The sequence below is a fragment of the Cupressus sempervirens genome, chromosome 7, assembly GCF_028749045.1.
Source record: "Cupressus sempervirens isolate cs-2001-9-10 chromosome 7, ASM2874904v1, whole genome shotgun sequence".
Classification (NCBI taxonomy): Eukaryota; Viridiplantae; Streptophyta; class Pinopsida; order Cupressales; family Cupressaceae; genus Cupressus; species Cupressus sempervirens.
In genome coordinates this window covers 781220404-781241754 of record NC_143124.1, presented here as the reverse complement: position 1 = coordinate 781241754, position 21351 = coordinate 781220404, and the positions used below count along the sequence as shown (strand labels likewise).

The following is a 21351-nucleotide window of genomic DNA, read 5'->3' as shown; positions in this document are numbered from 1 at the left end:
CACACCCAAAAACCCACAAATTTGCACTGTTCAGCACAAAGGCAAACTTTGCATGAGCTTGCACATGGAATGGCTTTAAACTCCCATCCTTAGCCTTCTTGGAAACTTGCAAACTCCCGTCCTTGGGTCTCCTTCTCTACAGGTTTGGCAGCCTCTGAAGAACAACAAAGCAATGAGAAAAAATCAAGTTCTGGAATGAGCCCAAAATGCCTCCAAATCCTTTAAAAGAGGGCATAACCCTAACTCACGTCCAAGAGGGGTTAATAAAACATATTTTAATAATAATTTCTCATTTATTAGTCCATTGGTTTCCAAAGATTAGCCCCTTTTTCAGAAACTTCACCTGTTTGGGCCTGCTTGCCTTAGCAAAGATTATTATTTTAATTATTTGAAAAGGGGACATGACACCATGATAAGCAAATTCACTGAAAAATAGCATGTCACTAAAAAGGGGACATGATAGGTTTCCCAAACTTTGACTTTTAGTGTTTCCAAATGAACCTCAGAAATATGATGTTGCCTTGAGTGCCTTCAATATGGGAATTGTATTGCCACATAGATTGCAAGTATAGATAATAAATAAATTCAAAGAAGTTGTATCAACAATGAGCACAAGAACAGGCCCAAATAGATAGCCACCAAGAAACACAGATGCTCAAAAGATGATAGCACTTTGGATGAAAAGATGATAGCCAATGCCAATAACTCAAATACATTTATAGACAATGAAAGTACTCTAAATTACAACGGCATCGAACAAGGTCCAAGAAAATATAAATCAGAGCAGTATAGATAACCTCCATATGAAACAATCAACAAATCTGGCGCACAGATGAAATATCAGAGTGATATTTGCAAAGGTAGACGAGTGGGTGTGAACCACGAAAACTACATTCACCAAATAGGGAGGATCTTTCACCTCCAAAATGAAAGACAAGAACTTCAACTAGAATTTTCAATACAAAATAAAATCCAAGCTGTATACGAAAAACATCCTACTTGTCAGTCATAAATACCTTGTCGGAGGAATACTCCAACGGTGCACAAGTGCCCACAGAATTACAAGCACCTATGACCAAAATAAAAGATAGACTTAAGATATATATAAATCAATCAGGACCCCCAAAAAAAAAAAATTTAAAATTAATTTGGGTCCCCATATTTATTAATTAAAATAATTATTTAATAGTCCTTTTATTATATAATTTAAATTCTAGAAGCAATTAATTAGTTAACTAAATTATTTCATTTAAAGATTGGGGACATCACAAAACATTGGCACCTTCTATAAAGCTACTTCCATTGTTATCTGAACTTGCTCCTAAGATCCCCCTATTGCTAGTTGATCTATTCTCTCCTTTAGTAGGGGTGTATTTTATTTTCCTCTTCCCTTTTCTCTCTCCTCTTCCAACTCCTTAATTGTCTCAATCCTCCAAAGTCATTTGCTTTTTTCTTTTTCTATCTCTCCTCTTCTAACTCCTTGATTAGATTCTCTCAATCTTCCAAAGTCATATTCATGTTCAGATTATAAGTATCATTGTCCAAATCCCATCCTGATTCAAAAGCTTGTTATTCTTGGGAAATAGTTTAAGGTTGAATATTCTTTCCTCTTTTGGACCTGAGGCAGTAGAAACCATAGATTGCAAATTCTATATGGACTTAAATAGACTCCTTGAGCCTAGTATGAAAGGATTGACAAATATCTACTAAGTCTTGGATTCTCCAAGAATGATGCTGATCCAAATCTTTATTTTAAAGTAACTAATGGTGATATGTTGATTTTAATCCTTTATGTTGATGACCTTCTAATTAAAGGAGTAGACCACCTCATTAATCAGTGTAAGAAAGAATTGACTTCTAAATTTGACATGAACTTGGGATTCTTCATTACTTCCTTGGATTGGAAGTTCGGTAGAAGTCAAGAAACATCTTTCTAAATCAAAAGTACACTATCGATACTCTAAAACGATTTGGAATGTGGATTGTCAACCTATGTCAACACCTATGGAAACCAATTTGCACAAACCAAAAGAAGCAAGGACCAAATGCAGACTTATAAATCCCACTCTTTATAGACAGGTAAATGGGTTTCTAATGTACCTTATGAACACTCGACCAGATATCTGCTATGTTGTGAATGGATTGACCCAGTTCATGTGTGAACCTAAACAAGTGCATCTTGTTTCTTTGAAGCATATATTGAGATATCTTCAGGGCACCATTGGGTATGAACTTAAATATGAGAATACCAATTTGAAACTACATGGATATATTGATTCTGATTGGGCTGGAAGTGTGAAAGACCAAAAAAGCACATCAGGATGTTGTATCAGTCTAGGATCAGCTATAATCTCATGGATTTGCACAAAGCAATCTTTAGTTGCTTAGAGTTCAACCAAGGCAGAATACATTGCAGCAGCAATGGGAGCAAGAGAAGCAATGTGGCTTCAAAAATTGCTTGTGAGTTTATTTGGTGAGCCTTTGAAGCCTACCATTATTTACTGCGATAATCAAAGTTGCATCAAGTTATCCATGAATCCGTTATTTCATGATAGATCAAAGCATATAGAAATCCCTTAACACTATGTAAGAGACATGATGGAAAGATGAGCTATCCAGTTGGAATATATTAATATGAGTGATCAAACAACTGACATTCTCACCAAGCCTCTTCCAAAGGTGAAAGTTGATCACTTCAAAAAGAAACTTGGTATAGTTGAAATGTAAGCTTCGGAGATTAAGCCTCATAACTGTATTAATATTTATAAAGATGTTAAAGTGTAAACTCTTTTATCATATGTCTGACTATATGATTTATGGGCCTATCCTATGTACAGTATTAAAAGGTGACGATCTTTTAATTATGAATTGCTGACTCTAACATTATAAGGAGACAACTTTATAATAATTAGATACCTATCATGATGAATATCATGTGACTTGATATTCATGGACAACCATGATAGTTAAAACAACATATTGATAGATATCATGAGACGTGATGTTAGTAGAAGATCATTATGTTCTCTTATCATGGTGGATATTAAGAGACATAATATTTATGGATATACCATGATCTCTTATGGTAGACATCATGAGACTTGATGATTGTCATAACTGAGAAGAATATCATGAGACTTGATGCTCTTAAGCATATCCTCTGATATCACAAGTTGGTGATATCACTTTTCAAACAAGGAAATCTTATTCTCACACACACACACACACATACTTTGTCTTCCCTAGCTAAGATGGAATGTTAAAGTATGTAGCTTCAGTTAGACAATATCTGTAATAGATGATATCAGAATCTATACATATGTATATGTATACCAATATGATTACATACTGATACACACACACACACATATAATCTGAATTCTACCGATGTTATATTTACTGATGTCTGCATCACGACTGATATCATAATATATATTCTGATTGTGTCTCAGCGGTATTTTATCTATACCAATCATTGATTTGAATGATTGGGCTTTGATCGTGATCACAATGGTCATGATACTATTATCGATGGTAAAGTATATAATGATCATTGATTAGCATTTGTTATGTTTTAATAACACCGATCAGGTATGATCGTGAATGGTCACATCTCCATTTGGAGACATGCCCATTCCCTATCACACCCTTTCATCATACATATATATATATACCTCTGCCTGATTTTGTCAAGCATTGAAATCAATTAATGCAAGGCAGATCTGAAGGAGTGTAAACAGAACATGAAGAATATTTTAGTACATCACCATAGTGTTACTGTTAACACATATATTCTGAAGAAAATCAAATCCATTGTCATTGAAGTTTGAACCTGCAACAAATTGATCATCAGTCAGCATTATATTGAAATTGAAGACAAATTCTGAATTCTGATATAAACTTAGTATAACTTTACAAATTCTCAATTAATTGAGCCTTTGTAAAATCCCTGTTTCAATCCCTATAACATCTCTACAACCTTCTACCCTATAATGAAACATTTGAATAGAAACTTTCAATCTTTAAATAAATAATCTCTCCACACTTGGTCCTAGCAAGTATCTATCCCTTCTGTTAAAAGAATTTTATTATTTTGTTCAGTTTTTAAACTTATGACATCATAATGTGCTTCATTTAGCTACAAATGGAATCTCACAAAAATTTGGATTGCTTTGTGGAGTATGCCATTTATGTGGTCCATAAATCTCACTGTATAGACAATAAAACCAAAATATAGGAATAATTTTGGTATACCAATTGTTATAACATAAACATCCATCCTATAAGTAATTTACAGTTAAACATCTTCATTTGGTTTGGCATATAGCATAAGTGATAGAAGAAACAGGCTGATTGATAAAAATATTGTATGATGTTTTATTCTTCTATACAAATATATCACATGATGGAAGTCATCTATAACTTTTCAAGAGTAGAATAAAAGATTCTTAAAGCTAAATTGCTGAACATCTTTTATCATACATAATACTGAAGGAAGAAAAAAAACTGCAAATTTATGTTCATCAAGTGGTTTATCCATATGTGATGTCATTCACCATCACAAATATGAAGTAAAAGGTACTCAATAATAGTATAGTTTTTAGAAGTAGCATGAAATGTAAGAATTCCTCACTCAAAAACCAACTATGAATAACTGGAATATGTCTATGACTAGCAAACATTGGTGACAACAAAATATGGTAGGAACTTACTGAAGCAGTGCGCTCAGATTTTAGCCTCTTGTTTACAAAATTGGCCAATCTCTTTGCATATAACTCTCCAGCTTCACTGCCAAAATATCCAGATGAAAAAATCATGAAATGAACAGCCCTAAGAAATTAAAGGCCACTCTATTATGGGTCAAATGTACATTAGTAATGGAGGTTGACTCAAATACTTTCAGGTAGATATTTTTGGATACAACTATGTAGGCATTTTACATCTGACTTTTGAATCACACTGTTGGGCTCATTGCCAAGAATGGAAATATTTCATGACTTCCAATATGTAATTCTAGGTTTCCAAAAGTAAAATATCATTGAGAACAATAGCTAATGAAACATTAAATCATGTGAAATAACTCATTGACGATTCATAAGAATAGGCAACTTAACAGTAAACTAGTATTTACAACTTTGGAAAGAATAAATTACTACATTTTCTTTTCAATGCATAACTCATTTTTGTGTTCCTTTGGCTAAATAATTTCAAAGCTGTCACATTATATAAAATTCAAATCATGCAGTCCATGTTTACATGGAAGTCAGGTAGATCCCTGAATATGATCATCTTCTCAGACATTATGACAGCTAAAAATAGAAAATATGACTGTTGGCTCCCAGTGACATCTAATGAAATTGTTTTTCTTTTTTCTAACTATGATGGAGTGTCTAAAGAAAGTTGAAACCTAAACATTCTAAGGAGACTTTATCTGACTTCACTCACACCAGACTATAATTCAAATCCACAACCTTGTGTATTCTGAAACTCTAGAGCCTCTGATAATATAGTTGTTCATACATGAAGTGATCAAATTTTCTTTTGAATGTACAATTATGACTGATTTTTTTTTTTTTTTTTTTTTAATTAATCAATTTATCAAAAGGAAAAAGACCCTTCAAGGAATCTATGAGCGTTTTCCAGATATGAAAATTCAAGCTAGAAAAGCTTCCTTAAAAACTTTGCTCTTCTTTTTATAGGTGCACGTGAGTACATTATGACTGTAAATCTTGCTATGACCCCAAATCTGCCCTCTTATTTTCATCTGCAAAGTACTTGCTTGCATTGATGATTTGCCATCACTTTCTCTGATTCTGAAGTGTGTTCTTTGCCTTGGTGTGACAATTTGCCTTGACGCTCCCATATTCCTTTATGATGTCAGTTCTTGTCATGTTTGCCATAAATGCTGTTTGGTAACATCTAGCCATTCACCTTCGTTCATACCTCTTTGGTCTTGGGTGTTGCTCACCATCATTTGGGAAGAGACAAAAGAGTGAGAATTTGATATTTGTGATGTTCCCAAATTTATTGTAATAATTAAATTAAATTTATTATTTTATTATTTTATTAATAAATGTGGGGCCCAAATTAATATAAATAAGATTTGTGTTTGGAATATTGATTGATTTATGTATATCTCGGGACAATCTTTTATTTTGGTTGCAAGTGTTTATTGCCATGTCAGCATTCATAGTAAATGCTCATGAGTTTTTTGCAAAGGGGTATCTAAGTGTGAGTATGCGATTTGGATTATTTATTTGGACTGCGAATTCCTCTTGGAGTTTTGTATTGTTCACCATTTTAGAAGTGGAAGATCTTCCCTAATTGGCTATTTTAGTTTCGGTGGAATTAAATTATTAAACCCTCGCCCTATTCCATTCTTTGGATTACCGGCTTGGATCTGGCAAATCAGAGCACCATCATCTTTATTACGAATTGGAGGAATAGTTGTGATTTAATTGATTATCTCTATGTTTTGGCATTCAATCTCTAGTGAATATTTAGTGCATTGTATTCAATAATACTATCAATACATTCTCGACTATATTACTGGTCATACGGCTTACCAACTGTATGACCTACACACTATATGTATCAACTATCTACCACACACTATACGCCCTCACTCCATTCGCCCCCTTGTCTTTCTCCATCCACCATATGGTATAGTCAATGTGACCTCCCTTCATCACCTTCGTACGCCCCTCCCCAACCATACGACCACCTAGCTGTACTTCGAGCATTTTTCCCACACCTCCAATGTCACACGCCCAATCATCAGACGAAAATCTTCATTTCTCCTTGACTGACGTACGGTCATCCTTATATTTCCACTATACGACTTATACCATATGCCCTGCTTACTCCCTCCATACCAAGTGCATGACAATAGTGTACAATCTCCCCAATACCCTCCCTCTCTCCACTATATGGCATAGAATTGTTACCGTACGATACTAATTATTGCCTAGTCATATGCCATTAGGCATTACCGACAACTTCACCCTTAGTACACCTCATTGTTGCAATTCATCCTCCATCCTCTAGAAATAGAACATTATAGTGCTATCAAAGTTGGTGATCTTGCTAGCCTGCTGGGATGATTGAGAGATTTTGGAATTTGGATCACACTGTGGTGCCCAACAGACATGGAGAGTGGTGGTTGAAGGCACTACAAAAGATTGGCAAAGAGCTTAGCGAGGGTGTCAATCTTCCATTAGATATATTGGGGGTATGTTTGCGGAAGGTGAACCAATTACCTTCAAGATTTATACAAAAAATCCTTTCGCTGATTAAAAATGTCTTAAGTCAACCTAAGCTTTTGAGACACCATGACAAGGGAAAAAGGCTAGTAGTTGCAGCATGTCTTAGTGAGGTCTTGAGAATTTTGACTCCTAGAGCACAATATCATGATAACACCATGATAGAGATCTCGCATTTGATCGTTGACAAATTTTAGAGCCTAGATGACATCAGCGGTAATCCTTTTGGCAAGAAAATCTATAATCTTGGAGAATTGTGCAAATGCCAAAGTGGGTAACCTCCTCTTAGATCTTGAGTTGCAACATTTGGTCCGTGATATGTTTCATCACTTATTGGACACCATCGAGGAAGATCATGATACTAAGGTTCTAGTTGCTATGGAGAGCCTTATGATTTTGTGCATTGATGAGATGGATGAAATATCCCAACCTATCACATCTATGTTATGGGTTGTTCGTAATCTAGAATGTGTCCCATCTATAGAAGCATGTAGATTGGTTAGTAATGTTTCAAGCATTGTGAAAAAAAACTAATATCTCATTTGCACAAGTGAGAGATGGACAACAATGATAATGGTGATGCATTACATGAGGAGAATGAAGGCATGATTACAGGACTCCTCCAAGAGGATTTACTAAATCTTTCTACTACACCAACATGGGGAGAACACCTAAAAAATAAAGAGGTTTCTTATATGGGTCTTGTGAAGACAACATGGATAGATCAAGTTGTGCCTGAGACTGTCCCCACCACTAAGGTTGCGCTCGTCATTGAGGTTGTGCTCGTTGCTAAGACACTATCAATAACCGAGGGTGTGTCCATCCTAGAAGTTGTGTCTGTTGCCGAGGTTCAATCTATCATCAAGGCTTTGTGCTTGTCACTGAAGCTATGTCCATCGTCGTGGTCACGTCCTTCCCCAAGGTTGTGTCTATCACTGTGGCTATGTCTATCACCAAGGCCAGATCCATCATCGAGGCCTTGTCCATCGTCATGGTTGTGTACATCACCATGTCTGTCATTGTGGTTGTGTCCATCACCATAGTTATGTTTGCTGTCGTCACTGAGTTTGGGTTTGTCACCATCATTTTGTTCATTGTCATCATTGTCACTGTGTTTGTCACTATGTCCATGTCCATCAATGTCATCACATCCATCACCGTCATCGAGTCTATCTCCATTGTTGATTTTGTGTCCGTTTCCATAGTTATGTTTGTGGCCATCGTCATGTCTGTGTCTGTAACTAAGACCATGTTTGTCATCGAATCTATGTCCATGGTCATCACCATTGTCGTGTTCGTCATCCAGTCTATGTCTGATGTCTTCATTGTATCTGTCACTATTGTTGTGTCTGTCACCGTCGCCACATACATGTCCTTTGCAGTGTCAGCATTCTTTGTCAACCCTCGAGAGTTTTCTCCAAAGGGGTATTTAAGTGCGGCAAGTAGGTAGTTGTTAGTATGAAATTTGGATTATTTCATTTGTTACATTATTATAATTGTGATTCGAAATTTGACATGGTATCAAACCCAAGTTTAAAGAAATGATTCAGAACCAGATTTATTAAGTTATACATTTCTGCTTGCTCTCTTTCCAATTGTTTATTTTAACTCTTTACAATGGTGAACGGACTGAAAATTTAAGATAGACTGGAAGCTTCTTCAAATTTCTCTTCATGGAACTTTAGAAATTCTGATTACTCTTGAAGAGAATGATCTTCTTGACTATGACGCAGCAGAACCTTTTGACAGTGCCAAGAAAACTCAATGGAGAAAGAGCAAGATTATGGCAAGGAAAATTCTCATCAATCCTATTAAGGACCATTTGGTTCCTATTATTTCAAAGTTGGTTCAGCCAAAGCTATGTTTCAAACTCTGAAGGACCTGCATGAATTCAACAAAATGAATAGCCCTGAGATGCCAATTCTTGCATCTTAAAACCGCTAGAGGAGAATCAATTGTTTCCTTCTTTATGAAGATTACAAAATAAAAGGATCAGCTCAATGCCATTGGAGAATCCTTTGTAGACAAATACTTGGTTATGTTAGCCATGAATAGACTTCCCTACTCTTGAGAATCCTTTATTCAAGGAATCAGTGGAAGAGATGTACTTCCTAAATTTGACAGATGAAGAGCTAGTTGCATCCAGGAAGAATGCAAACTAGAGGATAGAGGCAACAAATGTAAAAACCATCATGAAATAATAATGTACTTGTTTCTGATATTTCTAATGGGAACGAGAAGAAAGGTAACTTTAAAAGGTTCAGAGTTCAGAATTTTGAGCCAGCTCCCAATTCCAAGAAAAAGGAGGATCTTTCTAGGATCCAGTATTTTAGATGTGACAAATATGGTTATTTTACTAGAGATTGTACTTCAAACTCAAACATCAATTTGTTGCTACTAATGTGGAAATTGCTTCTCCTCAAAAAAAGAGTCTAGTGAATATTTAGAGGGGTTCCCATGTAGAGTGGTACAGAGGATTTTAAACTTTCCCTTTCACCTTTCAAAACCTTTCTCTTAGATTACATCAATTCACCCCACAATGGTCTTTCCTCAAACCCTTAGTGCTAAGAGCCACTTGTAGACTCAAGCCCCCTATATGTCCTCCCCTACCCCTTGGTGTCAAACAAGTAGACTTTCCTTCATCGAGTTCACTTCTCCTAATTCTAATCCCTCTTCATTCTATCTTCTCTAGGATAACCCCAATTCTAGCCAAGGTGTATTGAATCCCCCCAAAATGTTCTAAGGATGAGTTAGAATTCTTTAACAATCCTTTTACACATATGAGCCATGTTTCCTATTCTTTCTATGAATTTTCTTTCACCCAAACTCACTATATATTGTTCTTGCTCTGATTGGGCCTGCTTTGCAATTAGGTCTTCTAATCCAGTTTTGTCCTTCTAACTTCCAACTTCCCCAAACATCCCTCCAATCTAAACATACTTTTGAGTACCTTTTTGGATCCCCTACAATATTTACCAATTAGGGTTTTGACTCCAAATGTATGACACAAAAAGAAGACTATGTCTACAGACCTAATTAAGCCTAATAGATTTGTAATCTAAATCGATTGCTAAAGGATGATGTCCCCAAACCTTCCCAACAACTTGAGCACTTTTGTGTTTGTGCCTAGACGCCAAAGCCACCATTAGTTTTTGTCGAATTCACCAATTACCTTCCCTGTACCCCTCGTTGATGTAATTCCTAAACTAGTCACATATAGGTGACTGGTTTGGGCTTCCCAATAGTCCTTAACCCCTTATCTTCTTGGTCCAATACTAATTGCATATTATAATACATACTTGGTCCTCCGTTTCCACCAAAGGCCATAAATTTCCTACAATGAAAAGTGCTCCAATTTACATTGAATCAATCAATCCCTAAATTCTGGAGCGTATTGATTACAATCTGAAAAATAGCTATTACTTCCTTAGGAATTTGATTCAAAACCTCAAATCGATTACGTATAAGAATTAATTCAAACCACTATCAAATCATGCCCACCATTTAGTGAATAGAGTCCGTATAATTCAGTACACATTCAAACAATCGTAGAAAACTAGGAAAAATTTAAGTTTTTATTATTTCAATCTTATGCAAATCTTCAACAACCTTGGGAATTGTTCCCAAATGGCTTATAATGTCATTTCCTATTAGTTCCAACTGATCTCAACCAATTTTCAAATGGTTAGCTGTTAGGAATTAAAATTGACAATCTTTTTGCTATAATTGCTAAGCAACTTTTTAGCAATTTTACATCTTTTGAGCAATTTGTCTCTCTTAGTGGTCTAATGACCCCAAACTCTCCTAGTAAGCGAACCTAAACAGTAAATGCCCCAAAACATCAAATCTAACCTATTTTCCCCTTCCAATGACCCTTTGACCAAGATTGACCTAGTGAGCTTCTTATGGCCTAACAAGGATGTTGGTCTCACAAGGTACGTCAATTGGAAATGTTTCCCCTTATTACAATCAAACAATGGACCATATCTATGGGTCCTTATTACATTGATCTTGAATCAAGGGTGCCCCTACATCAAGTTCTCTTTTATTTCTGCACTTTCTAGCAATGCTCCTACTAATAGTGATACTTGGCTTATTAATACTAGTCTCTTGTCACATTACTGGTTATTGCGAGCACTATAATAACCCTCACCAGACTAACTTCAACAACTCCAATATTTGCTAGAATCTATTAAACACTTGGCAAGCAACTTAATAGCACTGATACGAATTCCAAATACTATTGGTACACCATTTACCCCACTTCCAAATAATTTAAAGATGAAAGCAATTTCTGAATAACAATAATGTTTGCCAAACCAGTTCAGATTTCAAGGAAATACTTTGCAAATCGTTTGCTAGGCCAAATGAACGTTAAAATTCTGAAATTTTGAATAACACTAGTTCTGAAATTTATTGCAAATATATTCTTCAAACTAATTATGAAATTATAATTTCAATATGAATTGCTTGGACCTTATGTTCACTACATACCAATTGCAAATTATTAGACCATTATTACATGAGCAGCAAATCTGAAAATGCCAAACCCCAAAGACAAGAATGCAGACCTCAACAATTTTGAACACAGGTCTGTAATTATATTTGCAGATTTCAAAGATGCCCAGAATGTTGATTACTTGCGCTTCCAAACAACAATATTAATCTAGTATCCAATGCCAAATCAGTCCACTCTCTGAATTATCAGAACCGGCACTTCAATCAGTAATTTCTTCAGCCAATAGCCGCCTCCCATCAACAACAAAAACACGTATAAAGAGACGAGAAATGCACATAGATTTAATCACCCAGCACAATTAAATTCAGCTTGACCAATCCACAGTATTACATCTGCCACAAACTCCCAACATCAGTGATTTATGAGATGAGGAAGAAAGCTCAATCCAATGCAATCAAAGTCAAACTCCAATCTGCTATACCTCAGCAGTAGATGAAATGCAAAACTAAGAGATTCAAAATCCTCCTAGGAAATATCAAGCAATAAACATCTCCCAACCACAGTATATACAGCAAGAGATATTAATAATAATTTTCAAAACTTTAATTCACAATATCTCAACTATGGATTAAAGGCACATCCTAGCTCCGAAACTCTTATACCTGAGCAAGGGAATGAAAATCAGAACTTCAGAAAAAGCCACAAAGGCAACAAAAACAAATAAATATCCAAACGTGTTTTTCTCAACAAATGGGCTTGTATTTAAAACATCCAGATGCTTTTTTTGTTGCCAAAATGTAACTTCACTCAAGATGCATCACCACACAACATTAATTAGAAGCTTTCATCAGATTCTTTCACTTGACTTGGCTTAACTAATTAATAAATGACTCTTTCCAATGATAACTCAACTCTCAAGTGAAATTGTAAAGTTAAATTATAACTTTACAATAAGCCATTTAATAAATTAATAATTATTTGGCCACTAAAAATATAATAACTCCCAAAATACCCATCATTTAAATATGTCATTTGAAATAGGAGATATACCTATTATTTCTCCATATGACAGAATGCAATTTCTTAAAATAGAAAGGGTCCATCTCAATCAACACCCAACTTACCACAAATAGTAAGTACACAAAACTAAACCCAAATGAAGTCCAATCTGAGCCAAACGAAGACCAACCTATAGCTTAGTGAATTGTGGAGAAAACAAAACCCTCCCAAGCCAAGCCACTACCTTAGAAGACCCTATATCCACAACAATAAGCCTACGAGGATCACAATAATAGGTTAATCCCTAAAACTCTGATACTAGAAAAAATGGGGACATTACAAGCACCTCTACGATTTGAAGAAAAAAGAATCTCATCTTCAAGTTATCATTGGTGATTATGCATGTTATTATGTGAAGGTTGTTGGTTCTACTTCTTTTCAATTGGATGCAAGAACTCCTCTTCATTTGGGTGATGTTCTTTTTTTTTCTAGCATTAAGGGAAATCTAATTGCTATTTCAACATTGGAAGACAAGTGTTATCATGTTGCTTTTTCTAAAGGAAAAGTTGTTGCATGGAAGAACTCTAGCTTTCAGCCATCTCATGAGGTTGGAGATCATCGTGACAGCCTTTACAAGCTTTTACCTCATCCTATCCAAGCATTAGCTCATGCTTCCTTAAGTTCAAGTGAGTTGTGGCATAAAAGATTTTGGTACCTAAATTTCAAAACCTTGTCTTCAATGGAGACGGTAGTAGTTGGTCATCCAAAGTTGAGCCAAAATTAAGAAGGTGCCTGCAAGGGGTATGCTCTAAGTAAAAACATTAAAGGTACTTTTCATAGTAGTGAAAGTAGAGAAAGGATATCCTAGGTGTGTGGTCCCATGTTTGTTTCTTCCCTTAGCGGTTTTGGGTATTATTTTACTTTCATTGATTTCTCGTGTGAACCTTGGATTTATTTTCTAAAGTCTAAAGAATTTGATGAAGTGTTATCCAGATTTATAGAATTTAAAGCTCTTGTTGAAAATTTGTCTAACAAAATGATAAAGGTTCTAAAGCCTAATATATGATGTTCCTAAGTATAGAGGACTAGATAACTAGTGGAGATGAAGCTTGAATAACTCGTATGCGAATGAAAAGATCAATTGTACAATGCAATGGGGTTCGTACGGTGGAGAAAAGTGGAGAAAGTACAGAGTTTCTGTCAAGAAGTCTGTACGGTGCCGGAGCAAGGTGCAGGAGAGGCCATACAGTATCCACAGGAGGGCCGTATAGTGAAGAAGCAGGAGCCGTATGGTGGGTGTGTCAAGGTGACTCTCGTACGGTAGAAATCAGAAGGCCATATGCTAGAGATAAAAGGTTGTATGGTGAAGGTGTGTTTCAGGATGTACGGTGGAGGTATGTTTTAGGCCATATAGTGGAATTAGTAGGTCGTACAATGCAAATGAAGGGCAATACGAAAGTTTGGAGGAAGGACAATTGTCAGTGAGTATTTGTGTCAGAAGTGATACAACCACAACAATGACGGCGAGTTTTCTCATACGAAAATAACAACAAATTTAGATGAACTCTAGACAATAATAGAGATTTGAATACAAATAATCCTTCAATTAATATCTGCCAAAGATGATGCTCCGATTTGCCAGATCTAAGTGAAGTAATACATGCAACAACAGAATAGGGTAAGGGTTGAATCCCACCAAAACTGCACAAGCCAAATAGGGTAGATCTTTCACTTTCGAAATGGCGGACGATCCAGAACTCAAACAGGAATTTGCAGTAAATAGAAAATAATCCAAAAGCATGCCTAAAGACTACCTCTAAGCCATGCTTAAATACCCATCGAGGAAAACTTTCCGAAGGTGTAGAAAGATAGCCGTCGATGGCACAAACTACGGAAACAAAATAAGAATGGGTCTGAGATACATAAAATCACAACTCGTTACAATAGTTTGATAAATGATTTATTTTATAACGAGAACATTTCAGTCCTCCCATCCCAAATTTTGTTTGTCCTCAAGAAAATGTAATGACGAGTGCTGGAGGATGTGCTCGCCTTCCCACATTACGTCGTCCAATGGCAAGTGTTTCCAACGCACTAGATATTCTTTCACTGTGTGGTTCCGCAAAGTCTTCTCATGTACTTCAATGATCTCGACTGGTTCCAATATGAGCTTTCCTTCTTCATTGAGTGGTGGAAGGTCTGTGGCTACTGTGACGTTCTGCCCTACGGCCTTCTTCAAGTATGAAACATGGAAAATGTTATGAATACGGCTTCCCTCCGGAAGTTCCAGTTTGTACGCGACTTCACCAATGCAACGAACTACACGATAGGAGCCATAAAATCATGGCTTCAATTTTTCTTTTTCCTTTTCCTTTAATGAAGATTGTCAGTATGGCTGGAGCCAGAGATAGACCAAATCCCCTACTTTGAAGCTCCTCTCCATTTTGTGTCTGTTGGCACACATCTTTTGTTGATTTTGTGCCTACTATAGGTTTTCCTTCAAGCATCTCAGTATGTTCTTCCCCTCCTGAAGCCAATCCCTCGCCCTTGGTGTCTAGCTATCAACCAGAATTGTATCGATGAAGGAGAGGGGTTCGTACCCGTACAGAGCTTTGAATGGTGCCATTCTGATGGACATGTGGTACGTGGTATTGTAGCAATATTCCCCTAGATGTAAACATTTGACCCATGCTCGTTGTGCCGAGACGTAGTTCCGAAGGTATCCTTCGAGCCATTTGTTCACAGTCTTCATTTGTCCGTTTGTCTATGGGTGGTAACTAGTACTTGGCAATAATTCTGTCCCTGCCATCTGAAACAATTTTGTCCAGAAGATACTGATGAATCGCCCATCTCGATCATTGACGATGTTTCAGGGTAACCCATGCAGACGAAAGACTCTTCTAAAAAACAGATTGACAACTTGTGCGGCTTGAAGGTCGATAGGGATGGTGAAGAAATGTGAGTACTTTGTCAATCTATCAACCACCACGAAAATAAAATCCTTTCCGTTCACCTTGGGAAGCCCTGTTATGAAATCCATCACTATACTTTCCCACTTATGTTCTAGAATTGGCAGAGGTTGTAGTAACCCGACAGGTAGAGTATGTTAGGACTTGTTCTGCTGGCAAACCGCACACTCTCTTACATACTGCAAGACGTCCCCTTTAAGTCCTTTCCATGAAAATCTCTCCTAAAGGCTTCTGTAAGTTTTGAGGAAACCCGGGTGTCCTGTCAGGGGTGAGTCGTGTACTTCCTTCAAGACTTTCTGCTTCAATTTGGATTCCGGCACTAAAAATATCCGATTCTTATAGTAGATGATGTCATTCACCACTCTATACCTATCATCCTAGGTGTTGCCATCCATTAGCTCACAAGCAAATGTGTTTTTGGAGTATTCTACCAACAAATGTGTCTTCCAGTTAGCTGATATCTAGTTTAGTGAGCAGATGACGGGTTTTCTGGACAAGGCATTTGCAACCACATTATTCTTTCCTTTCACATATTCAATGTCAAAATCAAAAGCTTGAACCTTGCTTACCCATTTTTGTTGCCTCTCGTTCAAGTCCTGTTGCTCCATAAAATATCTCAAATTGTTGTGATCCGTACAGACGACAAACATGGCACCTACCAAATACTGTCGAAACTTGGTTAGTGCATGTACGATGGCCAACATCTCTTTGTCGTAGATGGAATATAGGCGTTTTGATTGCATAAGCTTCTTTCTCTCATTAGCTATAGGTGTCTATCTTGAATTAGTACCGCACCAATGCCTTCTCCAAACGCGTCGCACTCCAAAATGAACGGTCAAGTGAAATCGGGTAATGCAAGTACAGGACAAGTGCTCATTGCCTCTTTCAGTGTATCAAAAGTGAGTTGTGCCTTTCCATTCCACTAGAAAGACCCCTTCCTCAGATCCGTTAAGGGTGTACTAAGTTGAGAGAATCCTTTAACGAACCTCCGGTAGTAACTGCATAGTCTGAAAAATCCTTGCAATTCTGAGAGTGATTTTGGGGCAGGCCAATCAAGGATAGCCTAAATCTTTTCCTAATGAACTTGAACTCCGTATTTACTGACAACATACCCCAGGTACAATATTTCCGTCATACTGAATTCACACTTGGATTGCTTGGCAAACAAAGACTGATCTTCCATGATCCTCAGGACTTCATTCAGATGCTTCAAGTGCTCCTCCCATGTCCTGCTATAAATAAGATCATCAAAAAATACCAATAAGTACTTACGCAATTGTTTGTTGAAAATGTGATTCATGCATGATTGGAATGTAGTAGGTGCATTTGTCAATCCGAATGGCATGACCAGAAACTCATAATGCCCATAATGACAACGAAAGGCTGTCTTTTCTATGTCTTCTTCCCTCATGCGGATCTGATGGTATCCAAAATGGAGATCTATTTTTGAAAAATAGACTGCACCATGTAATTCATCCAGCTACTCATCTATCATTGGGATGGGATATCTATTCCTTTTTTTTTGTTCAACGCACAGTAGTCCACACACATGCGCATCGTCCCATTCTTTTTGACCAATACCACAGATGATGCGAAAGGGCTAGAACTGGTGCAGATCCATCCTTTCTCTAGCAATTCCTAAATCGTCTTTTTGATCTCATCTTTGAACTTCTTGGGATGGTGGTACAGTGTGGTTATGACCGGCTTGGTTCCTTCTTCCAACTTGATTGTATGTTTAAACCCTTGATGAGGTGGTATGCTAGGAGGAATGTCAATGAAAACTTTATCATGTTTACTCAAAATATCCTGGAGATCATCATCCTGTGGAGGTGTTCATTGCCCCTTTATAGGTTCTGTCGAGACAAAACAATGTGTAGCCCACGCAATGTTATCACACTGAAAAATGGCCTCCATCCGATGCATAGAAACTTCCTTCAGACCCTCATTTGCCATTTCGGGGAGAACGACCTTCTTCCCATCGACAACAAAAGTGAAATCCATCCAATTGAAACTCTAGGTGTATTCATCAAGTGTCTCCATCCACTGTATGCCTACAATAACTTCCATGTCATCAATGTCCACTATGAAGAAATCCTCTGTCACCGTGTGATTCGCCATTGTGATACTTAGCTGAGGAACAAGGTGTGTGTAGTCAGAAGAGTCCCTCCGACAACCTTGACTTGAAATCCCATGTGTGTCTCCGTAGGTAGACGTCTTCGCTTCACCAGAGATGAGTTTATGAAGTTTAGAGTAGCTCCGCTATTCAGCATCACCATAACCCTTTGTCCTTGAAGGGTATCCCATACACAAAAAATTGTGCACCTAGGGCTACCTGCTAGGGCAATAGTTCCTCCGCGTTGTACCAAAGCTGTAATTCTTTTCATATAGTTCAGACTAACCACATTGGTGTCATAATGATGTTGGTTGTCTTCGGTGAGCGTTTTTTCCTGTTCATCCTCATCATTGGAGACCTCAATGTAGTGTGTTTTTCTTTTCTCGAGGCATTTGTGGCCAGGTTCCCATGGTCCCTTGCAGTCGAAACATAATTTCTTCTTTCAGAGTTCCTGTCTGGTAGCTGCATCCAATGACGGCTTCCTAGGTGAAGGTTTATTATCTGTTCCTCAGAAACTTCGTCGGTTTGGGGTGTGAGTAACTTTGAGAGGATGATGTCGATGATGATGCCATGCTTCGCGCCTTCTTAATAGCCTTCGACAGAGTGGCAGGATTGAACCCTTTGACCCAACCTTTCAATGCTTCTGTTAGTCCGTCCATGAAGAACACTATCCGTCTTCTTTCAGAAATGTCTGTGACCAAAACAGAGAGCTTCTGAAATTTTGCAATGTACGAGTCGACCGATCTAGTTTGTCTCAGCTGTGCCAAATCTTTGAAATTAAGTTCTGGATCTTTACCATCAAATCTCTCTATCAATCTCTTAATGAATTTTGTGTAAGTAATTATTTGATAATGCCCCAATGCGATGGTGTCGTGATGCCACCTTTCATGCGCCACTCCCTCCAAGTGAAACACTGCAAATTCGATTGCTTCTTCTCGCATAAGATTCAGCTAGAAGTAAGTATCGGCCTTCATTACCCACGCTAGCGCATATATGGATCCGAATCCATCAAATGGAGACAGATTTACTTTACTCAACTTTCTTATAAGATCATCATTAAAATATCCTTGGTTTCCACCTCCCAAATATCTCATTCTTAGATCCACGTAATCTTTGTAGGATATATCCTCCTCAAAATTTGCATTCTCTAGTCTTCTCTGAGTTGTTCTTGCATCTCTTCAAAGGTTGGTTGTTTCCCTCTGTGGGTTGCTTGAAAAGACAGCATGGAAGGTCGAGAGTGTGCTGGATGAGGGTTTGTTTTACTCGACACCAAGTCTATGTTGTGACCATTTTGTTCTCCGAATATTTTATTGTCTGCTAACTTCTTGAGAGTCTCTTCCATGAGTCATTGAGTATTGATGATCTGTGCCTAATTCTTTGCAAGTTCTTTCAGTAGTGCCACAAGTTCGATAGTTGTTGGTTCCAGTTGGGTAGCCATTCTATCAACGGAATGAGTTCTTTGTCTCTTCTAGCTATAAAATCTCATTCACTGTTCACAGGCTAGCAGGATCGAAGCGCTCTAATACCATTGTGATGTTCCCAAGTATAGACAACTCGATAACTGGCGGAGATGAAGCTTGAAGCTTGAATAACTCATATGCGAATGAAAAGATCAGAAGTACAATGAAATGGGGTCCATATGGTGGAGAGAGTGAAGAAAGTATGGAGTTGCTATCAAGAAGTCCGTACGGTGTCGGAGCAAGGCGCATGAGAGGCCGTACGGTATCCACAGGAGGGTCGTGCGGTGAAGAAGCAAGGGCTGTATGGTAGAGATTGTTTACCGTATGGGTAAATGAATTAATGCACACAAACAATAGACAAGAACAACAGTACTCCTTTTATTACTTGCATATGCCAAAGACATTACATTATGCTTATGATGATAATTACAATGATCCCGCAGGGTGTATAAATACTTTCCTAAGAACCTTCCCGAAGGGCCATCGGCTACATAACAAGAACCTTCCTGAAGGGCCTGTCGGCTACATAATATTTACCAACGACATACATCCCATCGGCTACACAATAATTACCGACGACAAAGATCAAAGGTTGTACGGTGAAGGTGTGTTTTAGGCCGTATGGTGGAGGTATGTTTCAGGTCATACGATGGAATTAGCAGACTGTACAATGCAAATGAAGGGCAGTACGGAAGTCTGGAGGAGGGTCAATCATCAGTGAGTATTTGTGTCAGAAATGATACAACCACAACAATGACGGTAAGTTTGCTCATATGAAAATAACAACAAATTTAGATGAACTCCAGACAATAATAGAGACTTGAATACAAATAATCCTTTAATTAATATCTACCAAAGATGATGCTCCGATTTGCCAGATCCAAGTGAAGTAATACATGCAACAACAAAATAAGGTGAGGGTTGAATCCCACTAAAACCGATGAGCCAAATAGGGAAGATCTTTCACTTCCGAAATGGTGGACGATCCAAAACTCCAATAGGAATTTGCACTGCATAGAAAATAATCCAAAATTATGCCCAAAGACTACCTCTAAGCCGTGCTTAAATACCCGTCGGGGAAAACTTTCCAAGAGTGTACAAAGATAGCCAACGGCGGCACAAACTACGAAAACAAAATAAGAATGGGTCCGAAATACATAAAATCAATCGGCCCATTGCAATAGTTTGATAGATGATTTATTTTATAATGGGAACATTACATAATAATGGGGGAGAATATGTTTCTAGTATATATCAAAAGTTTTGTTTGAAGCTAGGATTAAGAAGCAGTTATGTGTCCCTTATAATCCCCAACAAAACAGTGTGGCTGAAAGAAAGAACATGACTATTGTTCAAGCAACAAAGACTATAATCCATGATCAAAGTATTATAAGCAAAAGATCGCAAGAGAGCGATATACATTCAAAATCATAGTCCTCATCAAATCCTAGACAACATAACTACAAAAGATGCATTCTTAGGTACCAAACCAGATATTACTCATCTTAGAATTTTTGGATGGCCTCTCTACATTCATGTTCCAAAAGAGAAAAGAACTATGTTAGAACCTTTAGGAATGAATGACATCTTTGTTGGCTATAATGAATCATCAAAAGCATACAAAATTTACATTCCAGGTCAAAAAAAAATTGAAATCAGCAAGGATGTCTCTTTTGACGAAGATGTAGTTGGCAAGAAATCCAAAAAGTCCAATATGGAAATTGATAGAGAAGATTTTGAACCTTCTCAAGATATACTATGGAAGAGGCTAAAGAATATGGAGGGATGTCTCTTTTGATGAAGATGTAGCTTGCCAGAAATCCAAAGAGTCTAATACAGAAATTGATATACAAGATTTTGAGCCTGCTCAAGGCATACTATGGAAGAGGTTGAAAAATATACAGCACCTTGTGGCACTTTCAGAGAGGTTAAAAGATCTCGTAAGTTTTCCGGATATGTAGCTTTGATGAGTCACATGATAGCATCTGAGCCTTCACGTTTTGAAGACACTTCAAGTCAGCAATTGTGGAAGGATGCCATGGTGGAGTATCAATCCATCATAAAAAATGATATGTAAGACATTGTTCCT

General features: G+C 37.3%; 1 protein-coding gene across 4 annotated transcripts in view; it reads right to left on the bottom strand.

Moving 5' to 3' along the window:
* Window positions 1–21351, bottom strand: part of LOC149549661 (6-phosphofructo-2-kinase/fructose-2,6-bisphosphatase-like) — a 229924-nt gene that overhangs the window by 36163 nt on the left and 172410 nt on the right. For all 4 annotated transcript variants that reach the window (XR_016354132.1, XR_016354133.1, XM_089792961.1 and 1 more), the window contains exon 17: window positions 4713–4788. Coding sequence is in view for 2 of the 4 variants with exons in the window: in XM_089792961.1 (XP_089649087.1) it covers window positions 4713–4788 (76 nt within the window). In the remaining 2 variants the exon portion in view is untranslated. The remainder of the gene's footprint in view (window positions 1–4712; window positions 4789–21351) is intronic.